The 27,864-nt window shown below is 36.0% G+C and overlaps 2 protein-coding genes across 4 annotated transcripts in view; one reads left to right on the top strand and one right to left on the bottom strand.

Moving 5' to 3' along the window:
• Positions 1–27,864, bottom strand: part of LOC120427466 (uncharacterized) — a 136,312-nt gene that overhangs the window by 56,504 nt on the left and 51,944 nt on the right. For 2 of the 3 annotated variants that reach the window (XM_052710363.1, XM_039592336.2), the window contains 5 exons: positions 25,231–25,418; positions 24,472–24,941; positions 21,907–22,037; positions 15,291–15,524; positions 2,989–3,018 (listed from right to left, as the gene is read on the bottom strand). In XM_052710363.1, the coding sequence (XP_052566323.1) occupies positions 2,989–3,018; positions 15,291–15,524; positions 21,907–22,037; positions 24,472–24,941; positions 25,231–25,418 (1,053 nt within the window). The remainder of the gene's footprint in view (positions 1–2,988; positions 3,019–15,290; positions 15,525–21,906; positions 22,038–24,471; positions 24,942–25,230; positions 25,419–27,864) is intronic. The other variant, XM_052710362.1, reaches the window with a different exon arrangement.
• On the top strand, positions 20,608–22,047 carry LOC120427467 (serine protease snake-like). Its single transcript, XM_039592337.2, has 5 exons — positions 20,608–20,738; positions 20,798–20,818; positions 20,874–21,168; positions 21,229–21,482; positions 21,540–22,047. Exons 1-5 carry the CDS (start codon positions 20,681–20,683, stop codon positions 21,884–21,886), a joined length of 975 nt encoding a protein of 324 aa, XP_039448271.1. The 5' UTR covers positions 20,608–20,680; the 3' UTR covers positions 21,887–22,047.

Here is a 27,864-nt window from a genome sequence, read left to right as displayed (position 1 = left end):
AAAGTTTTAGGTATGGATAAGGACTACACTGAAAAAAATATGCACGGTAAATTTGATTTTTTTTTTCATTAAAACTTGATTTGCTAAAAAAACATTATTTTGTTTATTTTTGATATGTTTTGGGGGACACCAAATACCAACTTTTCAGAAATGTTCAGGTTGTGTAAAAAATCTTTGACCGAGTTTTGAATTTTTGAATCAATACTGATTATTTAAAAAAATAGAAATATTGGTCGCAAAAATTTTTCAACTTCATTCTTCGATGCAAAGTCGAATTTACAATCAAAAAGATAAAAAGTGAAAATTTGATAAAGCGTACCATTTTCAAGTTATAGCCATTTTTAGGAATATTTTTTTGAAAATAGCCGCAGTTATTCATTTTTTAAAATAAGTGCCTATTTTTGCCCACTTTAATTTTATTTTGAAAAGCTGAGAAAATTCTCTATATTTTCTTATTTTTAAACTTTGTTGATACGACCCTTAGTTGCTGAGATATTGCCATCCAAAGGTTTTAAAACATATAAATTGATGTTTTCCAAGTCTCACCCAAAAAACTCGCCATTTTATAATGTCGATATCTCAGCAAAAATTGTCTGATTTTCAATGTTAAAATAAAAAGCAGTCGTGAAATTTTCCGATCTTTTCGAAAACAATATTTCCAAAATTTATAAATCAGATCTAACATTTGAAAAGGGCGTTATAGTGAATGTTAATTGAATTGAATTTGTGCGACCAATATTACGTTTTTTTTTAAATTGGTATTGATTCAAAAAATCATCACTCGGTCAGAGATTTTTTGCCCATTCCGGAAATTTCTGAAAAGTTGGCATTTGATGATCCCTTAAACATATCAGATTTTTTCCTTCCTCACCTTACTGAGGAAAGGCTATAAAATCACTCGAAAAGCGAAATTCTTGATTTGACCTCCTAGACCCACCTTCACGTATACATATCGACTCAGAATCAAATTTTGAGCAAATGTCTGTGTGTGTGGTGGGATGTTGATCAAAAAATTTGCACTGAGTTATCTCGGCACTGGCTGACCAGATTTTAACCGTTTTGGTCTCATTCGATCCGTCTTGGGGTCCCATAAGTCGCTATTGAAAATGATAAAGTTTAGTTAAGTACTTCAAAAGTTATGCTAAAAAAACGATTTTAACAAAAGTCCGGAAGATTGTAAGAAACCTCGTCATGCTTTAAATTTAAGTTTTAGACTTAAAAATCAAAAAAATCTCATAAAAGTAGCGTGTATTTTTGTTTCAGTGTATCAATCGGATCTCACATATTTCGATGAAAACGTTGTCCGGATCTATCATGCGACTTGTCGTTGGGTAGGTAATCAAAAGACCTTTTCAACGAGTTCAGTAGACTGAAGATCTGACGACCTTATCAAAAGTTATAAGCACTTAAGTGTTATTTATGAACATTGTGGAGGCCGGATCTCAGATATTACCTAGCATTACACTCTTAATGTGAGGAAGGCACCAATCACCTAATGGTGGATTAAGTAACGTTTTTTTTTTAAATTGTGTTTTTTGCAGATCAAGTTTTATTGATGAAAAGTTTTTTTAAATGTCGTAGTTTATGCATGGACCCACTATTTGTGTTAAAAATACATTGGTTTTGAAAATATCCTTTTTGCAATTTCGTCGTGAAACTACTTACTTTTCCTGTCATTCTTGAACGACGAAATAGCCTACTTTTCTGTACCAAAAATAACAGAATCGAATAGCAACACTTTTCAAAATAAATGCTGAAAAGTTTTACTTTACAGCACTCAAATGGGTGGTGAAAATTTGAACTTTTCAGCACTTGTTTCGAAAAGTAACACTTTTCAACATTTTTTTATTTAAACGATTTATTGACAAAATACATGAAAATTTGACATATAATTTCACTCAGTGTGTGTTTTTTTGGAATAGCAAAAAAATGTTGTATGGAATTCGTTGCAAAACTTGATTTATTCAGCACACTTTGTATTTATCCAACTCGGTGAACCTCGTTGGATAAATGTACGACTCGTGCTGAAAAAATCCTCTTTTTGCAACTTGTTGCATAAACTACTATTTTATTTATTTTACAGTATGGTTATCAAACCACGATTTTTTAAAGATTTTTACTATGATTGTAGAAACTCAAAAATAAAATTTAATAATTCCTATACTACCGTTCAACACATAACTATGCAGTGGGTTCGCTCTGTTCGTCTTTATTCACACCAGTTTTTAAATTTTGAAAACATTGTGTTTATAAGATGAAAACCTCGAAAAATTGGTTTAAAATGGCCAAAATCGTATCTTTTCGTAAAGTTATGATATCTCGTTACGAAATAACGCTCTCGAGCATCTCGGAATATGTTCTGTGTGTCCGTTCACAGTACCTTTTTACTACCAGATCTTTATTCTTTCGTACGGCACTGCCTTACTGTAGCTGAAAGTTTCGCGAAAATCGATGAGGGTTGGGGCAAGTGCTGTGTGAGTTAATTGTTATTTAGAGAGCAACAAACGATTTCAAGTGTCACTTGAAAATTATGTATTATTCGTAAAATTAATTCCATTAAATAAGGCATTAGAATTATGACTTGAAATAAAGAACACCCGTTTTGGAAAAGATAATTTTTATAATCAACCCCAAACAACTAGCGAAAATTTGATTATATCATTGAATTATTCAAAATTGAATCATAAATATTCAATTCTTCAACAAATCCAAATTGTGTCAAAACAACCTACAGAAAAGTGTTCCAACAACTAGTGATAAATTTCACTACCATAACCAAAGGTCATAACATGGAACATTTTCAAACAATCAACTAAAACGAGCTATGAGCTACGAGAGGTTACGCATTGTCAGTGAGTCTAAAAGTAATCAACTACGAGAGCTAAAGAGTGCAAAAAAGAGAATAGTTTCATAACAGTGAAAGGGTTTTTTTTAAATGATTTGTTTTGATTTTTCTTCTAAGAAACGTTCAGAGCAAGTAAAATTTACCGTGGATTTCCACTTGGGATTTGTACTGTCCTGTTTCAGTTTCATTTTTTTGTTTTTGTTTATGGTCGTTTGAGGATTTTTTGTATCATTTTTTTTTCGTTTTGGTCGAAGGCAGAGATAAAAAGAGAGGCGAAAGACAAAAAAGAAACGATCGATACGATAAGAGGATAATAATGGAGAACAGGGAAAACGAACACACACACTCATATTTACGATTGGTGTGTTTAATTAAACGTCCGCAAACGGGGCGCAAAGTCTTTTGTGGTTTCTTCATTCAAGGGACTAATTCTATTTGAAATGGGGATAACGCTCTACTCTATGAGGGTGGGATTATGAGGGGGGATATATCTACAAAACTGAAAAAAAATGAATTAAAATCGATTTGTGGCCCTGCTACGAAGCTGGTGAAAATTTAATGGTCTTTTATAGATATAGGTACAGATTTTTAAATATCAGTTGTCAATTGGAGTCCTTGAGAAAATTATGACTTTTGGAAGAGACATTTGATTTGAAATGACTGCAAAAACTTGTATAACACAGGTAAAAGATTAGTCTAATAAAATGAACATGTATTAGGATGACAAAAATGACTGATATTTGATCCATGGATAAAAATACCAAAGACTAAGACTAAGAACTATCTCCATCAACGATCACGGATTCGTGTTCAGTGATCAACATATTCAAGAACAGATACTCAAATCTACCCGGGCAGACGGTAATAACAAAATTAATAATATTTCAATAACAAATCCTGTTAAAATAACAAAAAGTGTTATTATTTTATCCTGAAGTTCAACTTCAAGAAGAAAAAATAATAACAGTTTCTGATAAAATAACAAAATTTGGTATTGAAGTGATATTATATTGAAAATGTTTAATAACACATTAGCGTGTTATAGGAGGAAATGTTATACATTTCAAAAACTCTCCTAATAACATGATTTGTTATTCGTTCGGTATACTGACTTAGAAATAAAATTACCATAAATCGCACAAATGGAAAAGTTTCTAAGTGTCCATAACACAATCTGTTATTATTTTTTCTTTTGCTAACTATGTTTAGATCTTTGGGATAATTTTGACCAATTTCGTCAGGGTCATTATTTTGCCATGAAATGGGGTACTTAAGCTAAAATTATTCTAAAAAGTTGAAATTGTGGAAGTTGATTTTTTTAATTATTTGATATACCCCCTAAGGGACTTTGCTAAAATTGGCTAGAACTATGGGATAATTTTGACCAATTTCGTCGGGATCATTATTTTGGCCATGAAATGGGGTCCTTAAGCTAAAATTATTCTGAAAAGTTGAAATTTTGAAAGTTGATTTTTTTAATTATTTGATATACCCCCTAAAGGACTTTGTTTAAAATGGTTAGAACTATGGGATAATTTTGACCAATTTCGTCAGGGTCATTATTTTTGCCATGAAATGGGGTACTTAAGCTAAAATTATTCTAAAAAGTTGAAATTTTGAAAGTTGACTTTTTTAATTATTTGATATACCCCCTAAGGGACTTTGCTAAAATTGGCTAGAACTATGAGATAATTTTGACCAATTTCGTCGGGGTCATTATTTCGGCCTTGAAATGGGGTTCTTAAGCTAAAATTATTCTAAAAAGTTGAAATTTTGAAAGTTGATTTTTTTAATTATTTGATATACCCCCTAAGGGATTTGACCAATTTTATCGGGGTCATTTATTTCACCATGGGGTACTCAAGCTAAAATTAATCCGATAAAATCAACTTTTGAGAGTTTTTTTTTTGTTATATTCCCTAACGGAATTGATTTATTTATTGAGAATTTTTAAAGTGTGAATAACAAAAACTGTTATTATTTTCACAGAGCCAGGAAGTCGGAGCTGACGTTGAAGTTCGAGCTGGAGTGAGACCTTGGAGACTGCATTGGATTCATCTAATTTTCAGCAATTTTACTTGGAGTCGGAATCTGTGAAGTCGAGTATTTTTGGAGAGCTGAAGTCATCGTTGACGTCATATCCTGCATCCAGAGTCGGAGTTGTCTTCAAAGTATGGATTCAAAGTCGCTTGGAGGTACCCGACTCTGCAGCCCTGACGAGTACAGGGGAGTTATGGCAACTGCAGGTTTATTTGCAAATTACAAATAAACCATAACAATAACTTTTTTTGTTATGGAGACATACCAGTTCAATAACATTTTTTGTTATTATTCTGCTCCACCTCTCCGCACAAAATAACAAATCTTGTTATTCCTTCATGATTCCTTCTGTGTTAATCTTTGTCATTGATTTTTGTTATTTTAACAACTAATCCGATCATCCCAATAACATAGTTCGATCTTCTCACAATATCAAAAACTGACCTTCCCAAGTTATTTCCGTCTGCTCGGGTAATCCTAAAGTTTTTATTTTTTATTCAAATGCCGAATTTACTAGAACGCTTTCTTGAAGAATTTAACAGTCTTCCGTATCTTAAACTTGAGTAAATTCGCCGCCACTATGGTCGCGAAAAGTGGTCCCGACTCCTGCGGAAAGCATTCAGCCACAATCCGCGCCGCCAGCGCACACTTGTCACATCGGAACTCCTCCGTCAACCGATTGATACATTTCCGAGCACTTGCTTTGAACTCTTCTTCCGGAACGTCGTATCCACCACACTGAACGTACATCCGGTCCAGGTCGGGACCCCGTTCGTCGTCGTACAGTCCCTGCCGGATGATGACGCAACGCATCAGGCAACGGGACTGCTCGTTCAGCTGGAAGTTATACCGGACGTAGTCATCCAGCTCATCCGGCGACACCTGGAGGAACTCGATGCACTCCTGCAAGATCGAAGCGACCTCCAGCTTTGTCCGCGGAACAAGCTGTGCCGCTTGAACTATCTCTCCGTAGTTCTGGTAGAAACAGCGTCGCGAAACCGCAGCTCGTCTGCAAACGTCATCCTCGGCGATGTCTCGAGAACCATGCCGAATACAGGCCCATGTCCGAGCGACATTCTCGTGATCGTCGCAGCTTGGAGCAAAGTGTCGCCCGTACGGAACCCAAATGACTCCGGATGAGTCGTTCCAACTGCGTTGCACCAGCAGTTCACAGCGATCGACGCACGAGTTTGGTTGTACCAAGTACTGGTTGCACTCGTGACGAGCTCCGGTTGAACTCTTTAGAACAAAGTTGTGCGAAGCAGCGGCACCGTTCGACGCTGTTGACAAGCTCAGTAGGAATAGCCAAAACATCTTCCGAGTTCTTTGAGACCAGACAGTGGAAGTGCAACTGGCCTGCAGTCTAACGAAATCGTTGCTTAAGTTACTTCCACCAAGAATAAAGTTGTTATCATGGCAACTTCACGTAACTTAACGGTGTTTTTGCGAAACTTTTCAAAGCAGTTTGTACATATTGATAAACTTTGCGGCGAGCTGTTCATAGCATTACATAAGCCAATAGAAAACGGAACTGACAATCTTCTGTAAGTCTTTGACTTTTTTACACCAGAATAGTGGTAAAATTATACATTTTCAGAGGTAATATTACTCATTTTTTCTGACATAAAAGATGTACTCCTTCCCAGATGTAATATTACCACGATTTTTTTCTATGTATGATATTTTTTTTCCTATTATTGCTAGAGCAAAACTTATACATGTAAAAAAATGCAACTGCCCTTGTTTTGAAATGGTTTGCTTATAAATTTTGATACTTTTTTTTGCAATGCTTGGCAGGCTAATTTATTATAAGTCAATTTAAGTTAATTAACATTACTTGAACAAGATAAACTTCTTTAAAACTTCATCATCCCAATACGAGAATCGAACTCACGACCTCTGGATTGGAAACCCAGCACGCCGCTAGTCGAAACCCTTCCCCTACCGGTTAGCATTCCTAGTGAGTACATTTAACCCGTAACCTCACTGCCACGATAGCTCGGTAAACTTCAATTAGGGTCAACGTACTGAAAAATTAAAATTATGTTAAAAGATTAAAAAACAAGAGAAAAAGTTTCTCATTGTTTTATAAAAAGTTAAACATTTTGATTTTGTGCAATTAATTTTAACTGTAGGGAGAAATAAATCCAAAACATAATAAGATTTGACCTAACCAAGAAATTAAATAATTTACATAAAAACAAATATTCGTTTAAGGGGTTACATACATGAAGAAAATCTTATGATTTCATATTTTCTAATATTTATTAAATCCTTTAACAAGATGAATTCCAATCACTCCTGAAAGTTTCATGCAGATATGTCATGATTTAAGTGAGTAGAAGACGATTTAAGTTTACAGTTTTGCCATGAGCAAAGCGGACTGTCAAACTTTGTGAGCGTTTTTCTCAGAACACCGAGTTGATTTACGGGTGCCATGATATCTCAAGATTGGATGGATCAAATTGGCTGAAATTCGGGATGAAGACTCTCAAGACATATCCCGTGTGCATGACGAAGCCCAATTTTGAAATTTGGTTTTTTTAAAATTACAAAAATCCAAAACTGACGATTATTTATCTGAAAAACAGATAAATATTTTTATCTTTTTTTAAACAAATAAAAAAAAAGTTTGACATTTTTGCTGATTTACATGTATGTAACCCCTTAAGTAAGTTAAACAAAAAAATACCTTTTTAAAAATAACATGATGAAATAGCAAATATTTTCAGATAAAACTTGTGTTCTTGCTCTCGCGCTTATTTTTTTAATTGAGACACTCAACTTTTTGTTTTAAATATTTCAGGAAAAGCTTAAAGTGCCAGTAGCTTGATCCATTTTGCTAAAAGTTTCACGGCTCGTTCTGAATATTAAGTTTTTGATTCAGCTTGCAAATTTGAGCTAACTTCATGCAGGGGAACCCATCGGCCAAGATGTGTTGAGTTTTTAACTTTCTATGAAAATTGAGAAATAGTAGTTTATGCAACAAGTTGCAAAAAGAGGATTTTTTCAGCACGAGTCGTACATTTATCCAACGAGGTTCACCGAGTTGGATAAAAACGAAGAGTGCTGAAAAAATCAAGTTTTGCAACGAGTTCCATACAACATTTTTTGCAATTCCGAAAAACAACCGTTGAGTGAAATTTAAAGTCGAATTTTCATGTACTTTGTCAATAAATCGTTTAAATAAAAAAATGTTGAAAAGTGTTACTTTATAAAACAAGTGCTGAAAAGTTCAACTTTTCAGCACTCATTTCAGTGCTGAAAAGTAGAACTTTTCAGCATTTATTTTGAAAAGTGTTGCTATTCGATTCTGTTATTTTTGGTACAGAAAAGTAGGCTATTTCGTCGTTCAAGAATGACAGGAAAAGTAAGTAGTTTCACGACGGAATTGCAAAAACACATTTTTCGGGTATTCAATTTTCAATCAAAGTAGGAGAACAGCATCTAATTCCAGCGTGCCTCTAATATTGCCATATCAGCACTTTGAAATTCGATTACAGCTAATTAAAAGCGTTATAAACTGAGATCGAGTGTTAAATAACTCAATACGAAGTGGGCAAGCAAGTTTCTATCAAAAGTTGAGCAAAATTAGTTGTTTGAATAATGAAAATCAGCAAATTGGATGGAGTTAGAAGCGAGTGCTTAACCTGCCAAACATACGATAATTTCCCCTAAGCGTCTTTGGGGTCTAAACATAGCCCTGTTAAAACTGTCAACAAATTTGGTGCAGGTTTGGCCATTTTGTACAACAAAAGGGCACATTTTGCCTTCCTCACCTAAAAGTGGAATGCTATAAAATCACTCGAAAAATGAGCTCCTTAATTCGACCTCCTAGACCCACCTTCACGTATACATATCGACTCATTCGATCCGTCCCGAAATCTATAATGCAAACTACCGTTGGATAGGTTATCAAAAGAACTTGCCTAACTCATGATTCGAATTCCCGGACGCTTTGAAACTCGGGCATCTTGTTCTATCAATTATTTGGATATAAGTTCGCATTGTGAATGTCCAAACTGTGTTACGAACTGCGGTCTGAAGCACCGAGGAGGCAAAGCAGAAATTTATGGTTTTGATTTCGTTAAATTCTAGCAAATTTTAATATAAAATATCGATTGTTTTGATGTTAACAGTTTATTTGAGACCTAAAGAATGCCATTCACTAACATTTTAGTCCAAAATTGTGCAAATCAATAGCAAAATCGAGTGTCCGGAATTCGAAGCAGAAGCGTCCAAATTTCGAATCAGTCTTTATCAGTGTCCGGGATTCGAAGCACAACAATTCATTTTAATTTTCAAAATCTGATGAAAAATTGTTAGAAAAGACATATTTTGCATGAATTCTCTTAAAACTGACTGTTTATACTACATCCTGATGATATTTCTATATTTCCAACTTATTACATGATTTTTGCCAGCTTTATCAAAAATGATATGCTACTAAGCGTCCGGATTTCGAATCATGACGTTATAAGCTATTAAGATTGAAGATATAGAAACCCTATCAAAAGAAATGAGCAATGAATCATCATTTCATGATCATCATTCCACAATAGCCTGTCCCATTTTGAGGTCATGTCGAGGAATTTCAGGTGCTCACTTCTTAAATGATAGATTATGATGTTAGGAACAATGTTTTTTTAGACAAGAAAAAATAATAAAATACTTTCTCGTACCCCCTAGTCGACTTACTGAAAAAAGTCACTTTTTTGAACAAATTTTCTAAAATCGCTTGTAATCAATACAAAAACTGTTTCGATCAGGTGTGTATTATCTTCAAATGATAGGATTTTGTCGATAGATTAAGATGCACTATCAATATTGGACCAAAACTTAAGTTTTTGGACTCTCCAAGGCGGATTTATGTCGAAAAAATCGCAATTTTTCGAAACTTTTTTCAGAAATGCTCATTTAATTTAGGGTATCCTATTTTTCCCAGTAAAACTAATATATGCAGCTTGTAGGAAATTTCATGGCAAAAATTTTTCCCTCTGAGAAAATGCAATTTCGACACTCCAGAGCCAAGATATTTTAGTTTTAGTGAGAAAAAAAGTGCCAATTTTCAAAAAAATTCAGAATTTAAAAGCAAGGCCTACTAATTACACGATTTTGCTAGCATGTGTCGCAAAGGTCAGGGTATGCTTTCTTATAGTAATTTTGGCCGCTGAATCCGAATCTAAAATCAAATTTCGTGTAAACAGTGATGTTTTGGAGCTACACCCTTTTGCAATGTTATTTGTGAGCGAGTTGTGGCGCTATAACCACGGCAAATAGTGTCCAGGGCATTCGTGGAAATACAATGTCCCATCCCAGAGGGCCCCGGAGTACCAAACCTTCTTAGCATGGTGCTCCCAACGAATACAACCAAAAATCTCGGAGCGTATGGTGGTGTGTCCCCACGCTTCTTCCTCCCCTGTCGACCCTGTTAGACTGAAGTCCCGCGGTCGTGCGTTATCTACTCGAAATCGATCTTGTCCTGCCATTTTCGAGCGTTTGTCCTGCGTTTAATCGGCGTATAGAAAATTAGCAGGCGGTGATAAAATTTATGACAGATCATTACTTTTCACAAAGCAAAGTCTTCAAAATAAATTCTTAATTGCCAAATCCTTATAATTTTGTTGTAAAATGATATTAGTGCGAACAAACCAAATAAAAAAAATTCCCTGGACGGAATCCAGCAGCGGTGGATAAATTGCCCTCTCCGGAGAAACCATCATTTTGATCGGTGAGGATTCGGTCCTCCGAGCAACATGACAATGTTCCGGTGAAGACCATCAGGGATAAGCAGTTGTCGGTCCTTTGGGCGGTGCGGTGGAGGAAGAGGTAAATTCTTAATTCACTTGTTTTTTTTGTTTTTATATTTTCTTATATTACCTTTTCTCTTAGACAAGGACACAAACAAAACATGCAAGAGCTGCTTCTTTGGATCAAAATCGGCACACACTGAAGACAAAAATACATCAATCATCAATAAAGACAAATAAAAATTACTTTTTTGCAAAAAAAAAATAATACTTTTGATTGATTAAGCCCTAAATTCGAAACGTGAGCACCCGACAATGGCAGGACAACCTAAATAACAAAGTCGCCCGAAAACGGCCCGACAACGGCCCGTCAACATCGATTTTCTCAAACGTCGATTTCGACGATCGTCGGACAAATTGTTGCATATACGCACGAAAAGGGCCCGAATTCCGTCGGACAAACCGACGGAATTCGGGCCGTTTTGTCGAGCCGTCCGGCGGTTTTCGGGCCGTTGTCGGCCCGGTCCGTCTGTCAGGGGATTCAGCATTGTGTTGTTGTTCGAACATTCAGTGCTCAAACTCAACCCAATTACGAATCATCTCTGCGATACGGCTTTACGCAGTAGGCCTGGCCGCTTTAACGCTTGTGATGTTTCAATGCATTCTAATGCAATGGCGCACTACAAATGTTAATAAATGACAAGAAGAGTGCTAGGCGTCATCTAACCTAAGGCACTCTCCAGGATCCCTTCGAAAGATTGGCTGCGCTAGGGTCTGATTAGATTAGATTAGATACACCCTTTTGCAATGTTATTTGCGTATTTAAATCGTTTAAATCGCTGCATTTTAGGGGAAATTCTCGTATGTTTGGCAGGTTAGGCTCTCGCTCCTAACTCCATCCAATTAGCTGATTTTCACTATTTAAACAACTAATTTTGCAAAACTTTTGATAGAAACTTGCTTGCTCACTTCTTATTGACCTGTTTATCACTCGATTTCAGTTGAAAACGCTTTTCATTAGCTTTAATTGAATGTCAAAGTTCTGACCTGCCAACATTAGAGGCACGCTGGAATTAAATGCTGTTCCCCTAAATAGCTTGCAAGTTCAGTCATACTTTTTTCTCGGTTTTCGTACCACTTTGATTGTTATTTTACTCACAGAGCTTTTTAATGTTTTTTACGTTTTGATTATCTTAAGCAATTCGAAAAAATCGCATAATGTTATTTAGCGGGGGCTAAGGGACTATCCATAAACCACGTGGACACATTTTTGAAATCTCAGACCCCCCCCCCCAATTTCCATACGAAACAAATCTTATTGATATGGAGCGTGGACAATCGCTGAACCTCCCCTCCCCCTCCCCCCTTCAAAAGTGTCCACGTGGTTTATGAATGGTCCCTTACTAGTAGGCTTAGTGATTTTTTACGCTCAAAAATTGCAAATTTCACGGGGACCTCAATTTCAAAACACCGAATTTCACGCAAATTTCGCGGAACGTGAAAAATGTTAAAATTACTCTGAAAATCTTATGTTTAAATCACAGAAACTGCTTTTTATGCTTCATTATATATTATTTTAATGAACTAAAAACAATTTGAATAAATTTGAAACTGACACAAAAAAAAAATCTCCTAATTTTCAAAAAAGATTCCACCTGGTTTATGGATGGGCTCTTTCTATATTTTTACTGTTTTTTTTTAAATATTTGACTAATGAAGCTAAAAAGTTTTCGCGAATTTTCTTCATTTTACTGAATTTCATATCAAAGCAAGATTCAACAATCTTGTCCAGCCAAAATAAGTTCAACAATTTGATTTTTTTTCGACATTTAGCATATTAAAAATAATATTAAATTTTTTATTCAAAATGAAATTTTGAGCACTTGTTTTTACTATTCTTGCCTTTGTTAGTGCTTTACTTATAGAAATAATTGTTCCAAAATGGATTATGATGCAATACACAGCTGAAAGGAATTTCATAACTCTGTTATAAATTGCAAAAGAACTGATTGTATCTTGATTTTTCACCAATAAATCCGAATTGAATTGAAAAAAAAAAAAATTAAAATTAAAAAAAAAACAAAAAAGTAGTATTTTTTAAACTTTTACGGGAATTATCTACCCAAATAATCAAATATCGTTAAAATTAAACAGGACTCAGAAAAATCAGAAAAGTTTTAAAAAGTTGATTTCAACACTCAAAAAAATGAGTTCGCGTAAACGTGAACAGCGTTCATGCCACCGGGAACCATGAAGAAAACTGTTTAACTTTTATAGTGCATTGCACCATGAAAGTGAACAGTTTTCTTCCTGGTTCCCGTTGGCATGAACGCTGTTTACGATTACGCGAACTCATTTTTTTGAGTGAAAGAAAAAAAATGCCCTTTATTTTAATTTGAATAAAACAAAGCTTGATTATTTAAATTTTTTATGAAACTATACCTTTCAAATAAAATAGCAGTAAAATTTTTATTACAGCGAATGAAAATAATACTAAACTAACCTAAAGTGACCATCTCAATGTCCTTCCTCAATCTGATAAAAAGTGTTTTACTAACAGGCTATCGTTTCCAATAAATTACAAATTACTAGCCTTAGTTAGTTTATATAAAAAAATTTGAACAATTCTTCAAATGGTTCATATCAAGTATTTCAATTGTAAACTATTAAAATTTATTTAAATAGTCTGTATCGGTAAAATATTTATAATCCTGTTATTTTGAAAAAAAAAAAATTGAGAAAATTGATAAACTTCACGTTACCCCATTTTCGAAATCGTCTAAAAGAACTAACCCTATGTTAGTAATTTAACCAGTGTATTTCTACAGTATTTTATAAGATTTTTTTTATTCTCATTTGAGTTTGATAAATCATTTTGAGAAAATAGTTACAGTTTCACACAAACATAAAATTTCACGGGATTTCGCGGAAAAAAGCCAAATTTCACGGATTTCACGCTGTCTGCGAAATCGTGAAATTTCACTAACCCTACTTACTAGTATTAAGGATTGATTAATGAATAGAGAAAACTAAAAATTCTAAAGCATTTTTTGATGGATGTAACACATATTTTATTTGAAAAAATTGCTAAACACATTGTTAAAACATAATCAGAACGTAAACAAACATTAACCATAAAGAGTTCTGTGAGTAAAATAACAATCAAAGTGGTACGTATGACCGAACTTGCAAGCTATTTAAATTGCAGCGATTTAAACACGCAAATAACATTGCAAAGGGGTGTAGCTCCAAAACATCCCTGTTTACACGAAATTTGATTTTAGATTCGGATTCAGCGGCCAAAATTACTATAAGAAAGCATACCCTGACCTTTGCGACACATGCTAGCAAAATCGTGTAATTAGTAGGCCTTGCTTTTAAATTCTGATTTTTTTTGAAAATTGGCACTTTTTTTCTTACTAAAACTAAAATATCTTGGCTCTGGAGTGTCGAAATTACAGGGAAAAATGTTCGCCATAAAATTTCCTACAAGTTGCATGTATTGGTTTTACTGAGAAAAATAGGCTACCCTAAATTAAATGAGCATTTCTGAAAAAGGTTTCGAAAAATTGCGATTTTTTTGACATAAATCCGCCTGGAAGAATCCAAAAAATTAAGTTTTAGTCCAATATTGATAGTGCATCTTAATCTATGGACAAAAACCTATCGTTTGAAGATAATACACACCTGATCGAAACGGTTTTTGTATTGATTACAAGCGATTTTAGAAAATTTGTTCAAAAAAGTGACTTTTGTCAGTAAATCGACTAGGGGGTGCGAGAAAGTATTTTATTTTTTTTTCTTGTCTAAGAAAACATTGTTCCTAACATCATAATCTATCATTTAAGAAGTAAGCACCTGAAATTCCTCGACATGACCTAAAAATGGGACAGGCTATTCCACAATCATTATAAGGGGGAATGATGTTATATTGACTTAATGTATTCACTATGTGAATGTGAGGATGGCACCAACCACCAAAACATTTGTTTTTCAATTTTCATAGCAGGTCTAAAACATTTAACACCTAGGCCGATTGGTTCCCCTGCATGGCTTTAGCTCAAATTTTGGCAATTGGCCTATTTTTACGTGCAGAGTCGGACGCAAAATGTTCAGAACTACAGAAGGGCCAGTCATTAGAAAAAAATCGCAAGATGTCGTGGGCCAGAGTAAGAAGATTCTTAGATCTTGGCGAAAGTATCGTTTTGGCTCAATGTCACCCGCACTGGAATTTATATTTGGAAATCGATTTAATAATTCTTGAAAGTCAAATAATGTCAAAATCAAAATATAGATTCACCCAAACATGAATCAAAACGTTTAAATTGTGTCACTACGTCAGTTTCCGTCAGCAAGGTGTCCAATGGTTTGTTTGTCAAATGACGCACGCAGTGTAAAGCTAGTTTACAAAAACTGAACAAAAAAAAAAGCTTCAAAATATAAAAAAAAAAACCAGAGGCACAGTGGAATACGGTTACAAATGGGACAAAAAATCCAAACCAAAAAACCAGACGATACAAAAAAAATCACACACCAGGAAAAGTCTACTTGTAAAGTGGAACGTCGTCTATCTTTTTTTTCACGCTCAGGAAATAAAACAGAAATAAAAAAAAGCCCGACCAGAGCATGTAGTTCCACGGAACCAGCCAACGTACCTGCACGCTGTCGCACTCGTTCCACGTGTGCAGCCGAGGTTTGTACTTGTCCTTGTCGTTGGTGGAACTGCTCGAGCCACCACCTCCGCCGCCTCCCCCACCTGCGCCTCCACCCCCTCCGCCGGAACCCGTGGGGCCACTTCCGGCCGCGGACGCCTCCGTCGAGATCCACACCAGATTGCCCTTGGGCTGGCTAATCACGATGAAGGCATGTTTGCCCGCTGGGACGTCATGCTGGAAAGGGGGGGACGAAGAAGAAGAAGAAGAAGGATTAGCTTTGAATTCGCGTCACTAGGTGGTGCCACCTGCAACGCAGGGTGCAATTCGGTACACGTGGTGCCACGTGGTCTCCCTCGCTTGAAACACGGACGGACGGATTCCGTCGGAATGAATGATTCGAATGATGAAAGGCGAGGCGACAAATTATGGCGCGCCCCGTGCACTTGAGGGCCCTTTTGGGCGAAAGAGAAATGGTGGTGTGATTTGACGTTTGACATGGTGCTAATAGGCTGGGACAATGTAATTTGTTAGGCTTGAAGAAGGAGAAGTGCGTACTTGTTCGAGATTCTAGAATTTTTTTTTGCAATCATTGTAGTGGATTGGAAATGGAACATTGACAAAAATAAGAGCCAACATGAGTAGAAATTATTGAAAAGTCTTAGAATATTTAAGTTATCCTTATCGTCGCCAACCTAACTATTGCGAGCTTTATGCTCGATTAGACTACGGTCAACCAAGCTAAGCTTAACTAAGTCTTAGAATCTTTAAGTTATTTTTTGAAATATTTTCTTCTTGGATATATTTCAAAATAACCTTAAAATAATAATAAAAAAAAATCATGGATAAAATCAGGCAGCAAAAGAAATAAGTAAAAAACTAACTTAATCCACCTATGTGGTTGGAGCCTTCCTCACAACAATAACTGTACTCAAGATTCATCTATTTTTTAGATCCGGCTTCCAAAAAATACATCGATATCACTTAAGTGGCCATATCTCGAGACAGGGTTGCCAGATCTTCAATGTTTTGGACTCATTGGAAAAGTTTTTTGATAAGTTAACCAACAATAGGTAGGATGGTGGATCCGGACATAGTTTACATACATTTAAGTGAGATCCGGCTTCAAAAAAGTACATCAATATCACTTAAGTGGCCATATCTCGAGACAGGGTTGCCAGATCTTCAATGTTTTGGACTCATTGGAAAGGTCTTTTGATAACCTAACCAACAATGGGTCGGATGGTGGATCCGGACATAGTTCACATACATTTAAGTGAGATCCGACTTCAAAAAAATACATCAATATCACTTAAGGGGCCATATCTCGAGACAGGGTTGCCAGATCTTCAATGTTTTGGACTCATTGGAAAAGTTTTTTGATAAGTTAACCAACAATAGGTAGGATGGTGGATCCGGACATAGTTTACATACATTTAAGTGAGATCCGGCTTCAAAAAAATACATCAATATCACTTAAGGGGCCATATCTCGAGACAGGGTTGCCAGATCTTCAATAATTTAGACTCGTTGGAAAGGTCTTTTGATAATCTAACCAACGATGGGTCGGATGATGGACCCGGACATAGTTCACATACATTTAAGTGAGATCCGGCTTCAAAAAAGTATATCAATATCACTTAAGTGGCCATATCTCGAGACAGGGTTGCCAGATCTTCAATGTTTTGGACTCGTTGGAAAGGTCTTTTGATAACCTAACCAACGATGGGTCGGATGATGGACCCGGACATAGTTTACATACAGTTAAGCGAGATCCAAATATATGTGAAAACACGTTTTTATACATAACTTTTGAACTACTTATCGAAACTTCAATCTACATAAAACTCGATCTATGGGACCCTAAACCAAGTCGAATGCAACAAGTTCGGGTCAAATCGGTTCAGCCAGTGCCAAGAAACATGAGCTAGTTTGTTGGTCACATACATACATACACACACACATACACACAGACATTTGTTCAGTTTTCGATTCTGAGTCGATATGTATACATGAAGGTGGGTCTACGATGTTTTTATACGAAGTTCATTTTTAGAGCAGGATTATAGCCTTACCTCAGTGAGGAAGGCAAAATCATTTAAATTATATTTTCCAACATTTCTTATTTTTCTTGTTTTCCTAAAGTACCATGCTTCTCCATTGTAATGAATTTTCATTTTATTTGGCTGGAAACGCCTGGTGTTATTTTGTAATGATACAGTCGACTCTCTGGTTGTCAATATCCAAGGGACCGTCGAGGAAGAGAAGCATCAGTTTACAGAACGATGCAAAATGAAGACTCGATTGAAATTTGTTTTTTCTTGCTAACCAGCTATGGGAGCGAATCATGGCAACGTCCAGCAAACAAAAACAAAGAAATGTCAAACACCCTTCAAAGCTTCGTTTCTCAAAGAAAAATGTCTATGCAAGCCAGGAGAAAGTGAAATTGTTGACAACCGCATCCAAGGGACCGTCGAGTAAAAGATCCTTCAAGCAAGAGAAAATATCTAGGAATAAAGACAATCGAAGTATGCAGTTTGAAGGGACTGAAGAATTCATCGGTACATGGAGTAATATTGATATCGAGAAGATCGACAGCCAGAGAGCCGACTGTAATGAATAATGAACCAAGTTAATTTTTTTTTTCTGAAAATCATACCTAAGAATCAAATACACTCAACCCCCGGTGGTTGGTCACTTTTTCGTTTGACACTTTTTTAATTTGTACCCCGTTGGTTAGTCAAAGTCAAACTTAGAGTGACGAACTGTCACTTTTTACACGGCGCTCACGCACACTATCAAAACAAACGTTTGGAAGTGTGTGAGAATTTGGTGTCAAACCATCGGGGTTTGAGTGTATGCCATATGTTTTTAAATGTTTGGGCAGGCTTTGTAAAAAAAGTCATTTTATGATATTTTTACAAAATATTAATTTAATAAAAATTTCAAAAAGTATTTGCACATCGATAAAAGTGTGGCACGAGCTGATGCCACTGGTTTCAGAAAAATCCTCCTGGCATTAGTTTTACTTTTAGGGAAAAATATGGATTAAGTGAAAGTCTCATCTCAGCTAAAGAGCAATTCCAGCTTAAATCAGGAATTTTTCTGATACTTTTGTACCCGACCCGCTCCGATTTCAATGAAACTTTGTAGACATGTTATCCTATGCCTTTATAAGCCATTTTTGTGTATACAGCAAGTCCCCACGAAAACAGCATGATTCGAAGAAAAAGTTCTCCGATCAGGCTCAAATTTTGTTCAACTTTTCAGCATTTATTTTGAAAAGTGTTGCTATTTGATTCTGTTATTTTTGGTACAGAAAAGTAGGCTATTTTGTCGTTCAAAAATGACAGGAAAAGTGAGTAGTTTCACGACGGAATTGCAAAAGTATTTTTACTTGATTTCTCGAAAAATTTTACATAATATTTCAAAAAGTTGTGAAGAAATGTTTTCAATATTTTATGATACGATTTTTTGGAAAGAAAAACTGGATTTTTCGACGAGCCTCGCGCAAGAATGGAAAAATCACGAAAACGGGAAAAATGGCGATAACTTGAAAATTTCAGCGGTGACCAAAATTTTCGTAATTTAAATACGCAACTATGGATAAGGAGTACACAAAAAAAAAATGATACAGAGTAAATTTTTTTGGTGATTTTTAATTTAACTTTTTGCGGGTTACTAATAGGGTAATTGTGAGAATCTTACTATTCAGAAATATTTTTGAGATTTTATTTGACCAGTGGAGATTTGTTGTGCTTGTTTATCAAAGCTACTTTGTCGAAAACACAATCATTTTATCTCGCATTCAAAAATCAGTTTTTTTTAACACTGGAACGCCCAACGCATGTCCAATTTACACGGACGCCCAAGCCTCCCAAAAAAGGTGAAACGGCAACTTCAACTCGCTGGTTCTCAGGCATAACTCAACCAATCGGGATGATTCTTTTTTCCAGTGATTTGTTAGAATGTATAGATGATCCTAAAATTTTGCAGAACTTGATTTGAAGAAATCTGTAATTTCTGCGACCGAAAACATCGTTCCACCTTTTTTCAAAACGACTGCCTCCGCGGAATTTTCGACGATTTTTTTTTACACGGAAAAAAAAAGTTGGAACGATGTTTTTGATCGCAAAAATTACAGATTTGATCTAATTAAGTTCTGCATTGTCCTAAAATCATCTAGACATCTTAACAAATCACTGGAAAGAAGAATCATCTTGATTGGTTGAGTTATGCCCGAGAACCATTGAGTTGAATTTACCGTTCCAACTTTTTTGGAGCCTTGGGCGTTGGAATGTTAAACGAGGAGCAGCTGTGGCTGAATGGTTGCAGTGTTCGCTTTGTAAGCGAACGGTTCTGGTTTCGATTCCCATCTGCTCCCATCGAGAAAGTTAAGGACATAGAAATACTTGAAATGCTGAATGTCAACGAAAGATCAAAGTCGCTGGAGGCGGGGCTCGAACCCCCGTCCTTTTGATTGGTAAGCAAAAATGCTAAAACAACGACACAAATGCTTCTAAAAATATACTTGATCCACAAGGATCTCGGAGAGTCAATGGAAAGTGAGAGAAATTGACATAATAGAAGAGTGAAAGAATTGGTGTTATAGTTGCGTCAGAGACATCGAACAAATGTCATGGCAGATCGGTGATGCGTTCTCACGGTATGAGATAGAACGGGGTTCAATTCCCCGGCGGAATACAGTGCACAATTTTTTCGCTAATTTTCTTCATTATTCAATGTTTATCACTTTTCAATGTTTCTCACCGTGAGGCATGTGTTCCTCTAATTTATACGGTGACCCTCCTTCTGGGCCAAAAAACTCGAAATTTCTGCAAAAATTAGTTTTTTGAACGTAGCAATTTTGTTAGGGTGGTCCCATACACTTTTCTCTTGAAAATTAGACATTTTCAAATGAAGATATATCGTGTTAAAAGCAAAATGCCCCTGAGATTTTGTCAGCGTCTGTTCAGCTAGATCTTCTCTTTCGAATACAATTAAACATTAAAGGCAGATTTAGATATGGTAAAATCTAAGTAAATAATTCAAGTCAAGTTCAAGTCTAAGTTTGGAAGATAGCAAGAAGAATTGTGCTACCAGCCATTCGGGATTCGGTATAATAGAAAATGTATCATGCCGTTAACTCACAACCGCTAAAAAAAATCAAAAAATAAAATTAATAGGTTTTAGCAATATCAGCACACAACTGCGCGCTGTTCCATCTGAGTGAGTTTGTGTTTTATTATCAATCACTCACATGCCAGCCTTCTAATGATCTAACCAACCGTGATGCTCAGGTGTGGCGGCTGTCTCATGCGTTGAGTTGAGTGTTGTAGTCTTCGGGTGCCGGACCAAGCGATCGGCAGTGCCTTATTACGACTTCCACGATAATGATCTCATACGGTTTGGTTTGTGTTTGTTTAACTGTTCGACTCGTGATCATTCTTGGTAAGTTTTTAGTCTGAAGTAAGTGTTTCAAGTCCTTAAGTTGCTTTATATGTTTTTAGGACAACGAACAGCAGCTTCGAGTAAGTAATATTAAGATGAAACAATCAAAGTTTCCAGCACTATCCTTCATTATAGAATGCCAAGAATATCGCGCCCAAACGGTCACCCGCACGGGAATAATCCCGCTAATTTCGCGACCCGTTCCAGTCTACCAGGATGGGTTTGATTGCGTCGGCAGTACGGTGGACGTGATTACCGGTGGGACGGAAGCAGACGAGGGAGAGTTTCCTCACCAAGCGTTGCTGGGATGGCCGGCCTCGGCGGTTTTGAGTCGTAGACTGGACGACGAATTTGAGTTTCTCTGTGGAGGAACACTCGTCAGTGATCGGTTCGTGCTGACCGCCGGGCACTGTACTTATGATAGTGAAAGGTATTCTCGGGGTTAGCTTATTTAAGACTGCATTGATCATTTATGTTTTGATGATTCCAGAGGTTACCCAGTGATTGTGAGACTGGGCGAGCACAACTTGGACAACGACTTGGATCACCAGATAGACTTTGACATTCGGGAGATTGTGAAGCATCCGAGCTATAGAGCTAACAGTGCATACCACGACATTGCTTTAATTGAGCTGAAACGGGCGGTGAGATTCTCCAGGTATATCAGACCGGCCTGTCTTTGGACATCGAACTCGTTGAACTATACGATGGCGATCGCTACCGGGTACGGGCAGCTGGGATTCAGTGAGTAAAGATTGAGTTAAAAAGTTGCAATCCTTCTGAAACCCCCCACATTTCCAGTGGAGTCCCGTTCGCGCAAGCTAACAAAGGTCACGCTGAAATTTTACACCGGCAAACAGTGCGGCAAGATGTTTCCGAGCAGCCGAAAGATGCGCAACGGCGTCATCGGTGAGCAACTTTGTGCGGGTAGCAGCGACGGTCGCGACACCTGCCAGGGTGATTCCGGTGGACCGTTGCAGGTGAAAATCGAGGAACGCGGTTGCATGTACCACGTGGTGGGAATCACCTCACGGGGTAACGACGCCTGTGGTCTGGGGCAAGCATTGGCAATCTACACCAAAGTGTCCTCGTACGTAAACTGGATCGAACGGGTCGTTTGGAACGCGGATGAATGGATTTGGAACTGACTAATTGGCGCAAAACTCACCTGTCTCACGGCAAAGTAGCAGGTCAGATTTCTCGGGTAGACGCCTGGAAAGTTGGGTGATTGCAACCGGCAGGCCTTCTTATCGCAGTTGGTGAAAATCCTCGAGCAGTACGTTCCCGGCATCAGGTCACCTGAAACGAAGGAAGAAAACCGAAATGAGGGCTGCTGCTGCTGTTGATGAATGTTTCTGAAAAATCAAATTAAAAGAGTCTGCCGTCGACGGGAGCACAGAGATGGGGAGGGAAACACTCCGGCTTCAGACTTCAAAGGATGTAACGTAACGTAAAATTACAAAAAGAGAGATACATCGCAGTCAGTGCGAATGTTGTTGAATGCCACTCTTCAGCGTGTGAGTTGTTGAACTTTTGAACAGCCCCGGAGGGGGAAATTTCAATTAGTTGCAACGCTACTGCCAGGTGCGTTGAGCTCTGCGATGGATGCTGTTGGAAAGTTGAATGTTTGGGAAACCATGTGATGTTTAATTTTGTGTGTTGTGGAAGATTTTTTTTTTACTTTTACCGCTTGTATATTATTTTTATCATCAAAACTAAACTAAAAAATAAATCAAATAAATATATACCTGGAGTTTTTTTTTAGAAAAGGTTTAGGACCTTCTCTAAAAAACTTCAGGTACCGTCAGTGGGGGTGACGATACACCTCTCGTATTTTCTTAATAACAAAAACAATTTAAATAACATCAAAAATCTTTCAACGTAGATTTGTTCTAAGATAGTTTACTAACATTTTCCCAAAATATGGTGGATTTTGATGAACACTACCTTAAATGCCAATTGTTTGAAAATTGACCCAATCTCACCCCTTATAAGGGGTGACATTGGGTCAGATGAAACTAAAATGATGCTCAAATACAACGATATGGTAAAAACAAGTCATCCAACAGTGTTTCTTGTTCGAGGGAATCGTATTGACACGCTACAATGTTTGAAGTGGAGATTTTCAAACATTTGGGTAGTTTTCGAGCAATTCTAACAAAAATATAGGAAAAATGATTTTTCGAGTGGTCATTTTTGGCCAAAAACGTACCCCAACTTGAGACAGCTGTCAAAATAACAGGATTTGTTCTAGGAACGAGATTTTTTCAGCGAAGTCATCTTAAGATGTCCCCTACACAACCCTTTCAACAGAATTCATTTTCATTGAGAAGAACCTGAGAAATGGTAAAATCCGTAAAAAAACACTTTTACCCAATCTCACCCCCCAGACCCAATGTCACCCCCACTGACGGTATATATTTTTTTGACTATGGAATTTTACGTTCAAAGGACCATTAAAAAGTTTTTTCTATCTCGTGATTTTTAATTTTGTATTTATATTTGAAAGAAACTTTGTCCATCAATTCCTTATGTCTATATTAACCATTTAGCGTAATTTATTGCTCCATAAAATATCTAAAACTTGAAAAACATTAAAAATAAAGATGGACGTCTTTTTGTTTAAGGAAAAATTTAGATATTTTTTTCCTTAAAAGAGTTTTAACTTGAAAAAGGTGAAATTTATCGAAATTTTACAAAAGTTCTTTTCAATGGAGATATAAATTTTATCCAAAAAGGAATTTAGTATTTTTCAGAGATTTAAATTAAAAATTCAATGAAAAGTCAAATTGCATAAACGTACAGAATTGCTAACATTCAAATTGTTGTTTTGATAATAAATCAAAATTATTGAAATAATTTTAAAAAATCAAGTGTAAATCAACAATAACAAAAAGTATCAATTAAAATCTAATGAAATCAAACAAAATTAAACAAATAATACCAAATGAAATCAAATGAAATCAAATGAAATCAAATGAAATCAAATGAAATCAAATGAAATCAAATGAAATCAAATGAAATCAAATGAAATCAAATGAAATCAAATGAAATCAAATGAAATCAAATGAAATCAAATGAAATTAAATGAAATCAAATGAAATCAAATGAAATCAAATGAAATCAAATGAAATCAAATGAAATCAAATGAAATCAAATGAAATCAAATGAAATCAAATGAAATCAAAAGAAATCAAATGAAATCAAATGAAATCAAATGAAATCAAATGAAATCAAATGAAATCAAATAAAATCAAATGAAATTAAATGAAATCAAATAAAATCAAATAAAATTAAATGAAATCTTATTAAATCAATTGAATCAAATTAATCTAATTCCCTACAATTCAAGTCAAAAAAATATGCAGTAATTTATAAAATGTCCCAGATTATTTTTGAGGAATTAAAATTAAATTTAATAAAATGGAAAAGAAGGAAAAAAGTGACTGTAAACAAGATAAATGCAAAAAAAAATACTAAAAATGATACAAGAATTATAATATAATAAAAGTTAAGTTTTTCATAGGACAAAATTAGATTCAACCTTTTACTTCTAACCACAAGATACAAAAAATCGCAAACAAGGTTTGGCTAGTTGAGGGATATCACTGTAGATGACACTTAAAGTACGGTTCTAGTAACTGTTGAATCATGGAACCCAAAAATCCAAATATCTATCAATTTGGAAAGGCAAAACCTTCCATGTAAAAATACCAACGTCGAAATTCCTTACCCAGATAGTACTTCGGCTCCGTGTAGTTTTCCTCCCTCGAGCCAACCGGCTGGAATGCGAGCGATGTAAGGTTCCTAATTGAATACGGCCGGTCCCGCGTTTGGCCAAAAAGACCACCGGAACCACCGACGTGTGCAGTGCTGCCATTGCCGAACCCAGTCAGTCCGGTCATCGCACGTCCGGTTGAATTGTTGAAGCTCAGCTCCACCTGTCGACCACTACCGCCACCGGTCTGTCCTCCTCCTCCTCCTCCGCCCGGGTCGTAACCGGTGCCGTACTGCTGCTCCGAGTGGGCCGTCGAGTTGGTGAAATCGTCAATTATCGGATAATTGGGAATGTAGGTGACGTTGGTCCAGGGCGTGACCGGGTCGTGCCGTATGCCACCGTACCGCACCACGGCACTGTCCCGCGACAGCATTTTGTACTGTATCCGGAAGTCAAAGTTGTACCCGCTCTGGTCCCGGGAGAGTCTGTGTGCGGGGAGAGGGTGGAAAAGTTGTATTAATCTCAACTAAAGACGAGTATTTTTTTTTTCAAAAAATCAAGAAAGAAACAAAGAAGGGTATAACGGGTTCGTTCTGGTTGATTACCCCCGACAGAAGGGTTCGTTGAGCGAGCAGTAGTGCAACTCTTCTGACGTCCAGAAATATTTTGCAATTCAAATCGATCAAAGCCACTGGTCATGCGTGTCCATGTCCGATGGAGACGCATGGTATGACGCACCCTTTGCCAAACGAACTGTGAATTCGTTGGACTTACTTGAGCAATTTGACCGTCATGACGAGTGACCGGGTCTCGCTGTAGAAGATGGCCGGTCCCCACGTGGTGCCGCACCACATACCACCGACCGGGGTGCGGGACGCTTCCGCCACCTGCAGGTACCCGTCCGGGCAGCCATTGTCCGTGTACGACACGAACTTGCCCAGGGTGAAGCTTTCCAGCGTGACCTGCGGGGAAAGAAAAGATATAAAAAGTTGATTCAAACCTTCAGTTGCTTCATTTGCACAGTTTCCGAAACTATTGAACCGTTGAACCGGAATAAATAACGTCAATTTATTTCACCAAACGCATTGAAATCTCAACTGTCCATGTGCGATTCAACTTTGACGCTTCCATTCTACAATCATGCAAAGGGATCACATCATCTACCGACTCCTCGATCGATTCGGCTGCCGGAAATCCAGATAGCAAATCAAGTCACGCAGAACGATTTCCAGTCCAGTCAGCCAAATCAAGCGGAATGGGCACCAATTCTCCCCAGCCCCTTCTTTGGAACATCAACCAAATAAACGGACACCAGCTCTGCCGGAAAATGGGTGCCAAGTAGTCTTGCCCGAGTCCTGACTGACCAAACACCGAATGAGGTGACAATGACCAAACGTGCTGGGGAGCTGGAAATTAATCGCATTACATACCTCCGTGTCCTCGATTCGGTTGGTCACAGTCCCATCCCCTACCATTCGCCTCTAAATACACGGTTGGAAAAAGATATTCAAACTGCGAAATTTCATACAAGTAATAAAATTTCAAAATACTTTCTCCCATTTTGTCGAAATCTTGCTATCTTGTTTTACGTGCATTTTTTTAAGAATTTGGTCAGTTTTTCTGTTTTTTTTTTTAATTTTTTTAATGCAATAAATCCAGGTATAATATTATTTGATTTTAATTGATACAAAATATCGAATGTCCAAAGGGGTACCTGTATTTTAACATTTCTTATTTAAAGTCAATTGAACCAGACTTTTTTTTATTGTAAAAACAGTAAACTCTTACTAAACATTCCATGATAGATTCGATGAAGACTAAATCGATCATAGAAATTCATTAACTAAATAGAGAAATCCAAAATATATCCAGATCCAGTTTCGAGAAGTCAATTATTTTAAGAAAATTTCCGGACGAAAAAGTAATGCAAAATTATAAAAAAATCTTAAGACGTTCTCACAATGCATAGTGGTCCATAAAAATGCAAAACTGCTAAAGTTTTGGAGCTTCGTTTGATATACATATTGCAAATTATGAAAATTTGAGTATTTTCGAAAAAATACGGTATTTTGTGAATATTTTAGTTTTAACTAAAAAATCTCTAATAAAGTGAAAATGCATATAAAACTTTGCATCGTTTAATCATTCATAAATTTCGAGCATTTATTCTTTGAAAATTCATGCATTAAAAAAAAATATTTTAACTCTCTACAACCTAACCCCGCCTTTAGACGGGCTTCGATCTAAAAAATCGACAAAAATCAATTTATCAACCAATTTTTGATTGGAAAGAAGAACTCTTTAAATTTTCGAAAATTTTAGGGTGGGAAGTTTGACTTGTTTTATGTGACTTTGCCAATGTTTTTAAAAATGTATTTTTTTAGGGGTAAACTTTGGCTTTGTTTTTTACTATCATTTTCTATGTTTTAAGTAAAAATAAGTTTGCAGTCATTTTTGTAGTGATCCCAAACTATGTATCTACGCATTGTTTTACAATTTAAATTATGATAGTGCCATTCCATAGCAGAAAATGTGAAAACAAGTAAAATATTGAAAAATTGACTGTGAAAACGTGAAAAAATAGATAGGCAAAATTTATTTTGTTAAGTGACAAAAACTAAGCAAGAAAAATGTAAATTAAAATACTAAAAATAAACAAGAAAAACATTAAAAAAAGAAGTAAAGTTTTTCGTAGAACAAATGTTGCTCAAAATGTCCTCCTGAACATGAGAAAAATGAAAAATATAATCTTTAAATTTTTACCGAAAAAACTCTAATAAAGTGAAAATGCATACAATGTTTTGCCTCGTTTAATAATTCATAAGTTTCGAGTATTTATTCTTTGGAAATTCATGCATTTTCAAAATTATATTTAAAGTGAAAGCATTCAAAATTTAACATGATATGGTTCGACCGATTTTAAAAGATTTTTAGAATGAGAATTTTGTTCTTTGTTTTTTGTTTTTTTTTGTGTTTTGTTTTTTGTTTTTTGCTACAATTAGTGAAAAATGTTTAGGCAATATATTTTTTAAAGCTTCAATTTTTTTTGAGGAAAAATAAATGGTGGGGAAGGGTGATTTTTTAAATAAAGTGGCGATTACTTCGGAAAAATGAGTTCAATTTTTGATGTTAAAAAATTAAACTAATTTTCCTAAATTTCGAATTTAAATTTGTTCAAGATAACTTTAAAATTTGAAATGATTAAATAAACGTTTTAAGACATTTTCCCTTTTCTCATGTTAGGGATGCTTAAAAAAATACCGAAAACGGTGCACAATTTTGAAATTGTTTATAATCACTTTTCGATAGCAAATTTAATTTCACATCATAAAATGAAATCAATTTTTTTTTCGCTTTTATTAGGTTAAAAAAGATATTTTCACAAATTTGACAACAACGCCAAATATT

The sequence above is a fragment of the Culex pipiens genome, chromosome 3 (genome assembly GCF_016801865.2).
Source record: "Culex pipiens pallens isolate TS chromosome 3, TS_CPP_V2, whole genome shotgun sequence".
Lineage (NCBI taxonomy): Eukaryota > Metazoa > Arthropoda > Insecta > Diptera > Culicidae > Culex > Culex pipiens.
This window is presented reverse-complemented; position numbering and strand designations above follow the sequence as displayed.

Coding starts and splice junctions, on each gene's coding strand:
- LOC120427467 (XM_039592337.2), top strand. CDS start 20,681: ATGATCTCATACGGTTTGGTTTGTGTTTGTTTAACTGTTCGACTCGTG. Junction 20,819..20,873: donor ACAACGAACAGCAGCTTCGA/GTAAGTAATATT, acceptor CCTTCATTATAG/AATGCCAAGAATATCGCGCC. Junction 21,169..21,228: donor TGTACTTATGATAGTGAAAG/GTATTCTCGGGG, acceptor TGATGATTCCAG/AGGTTACCCAGTGATTGTGA.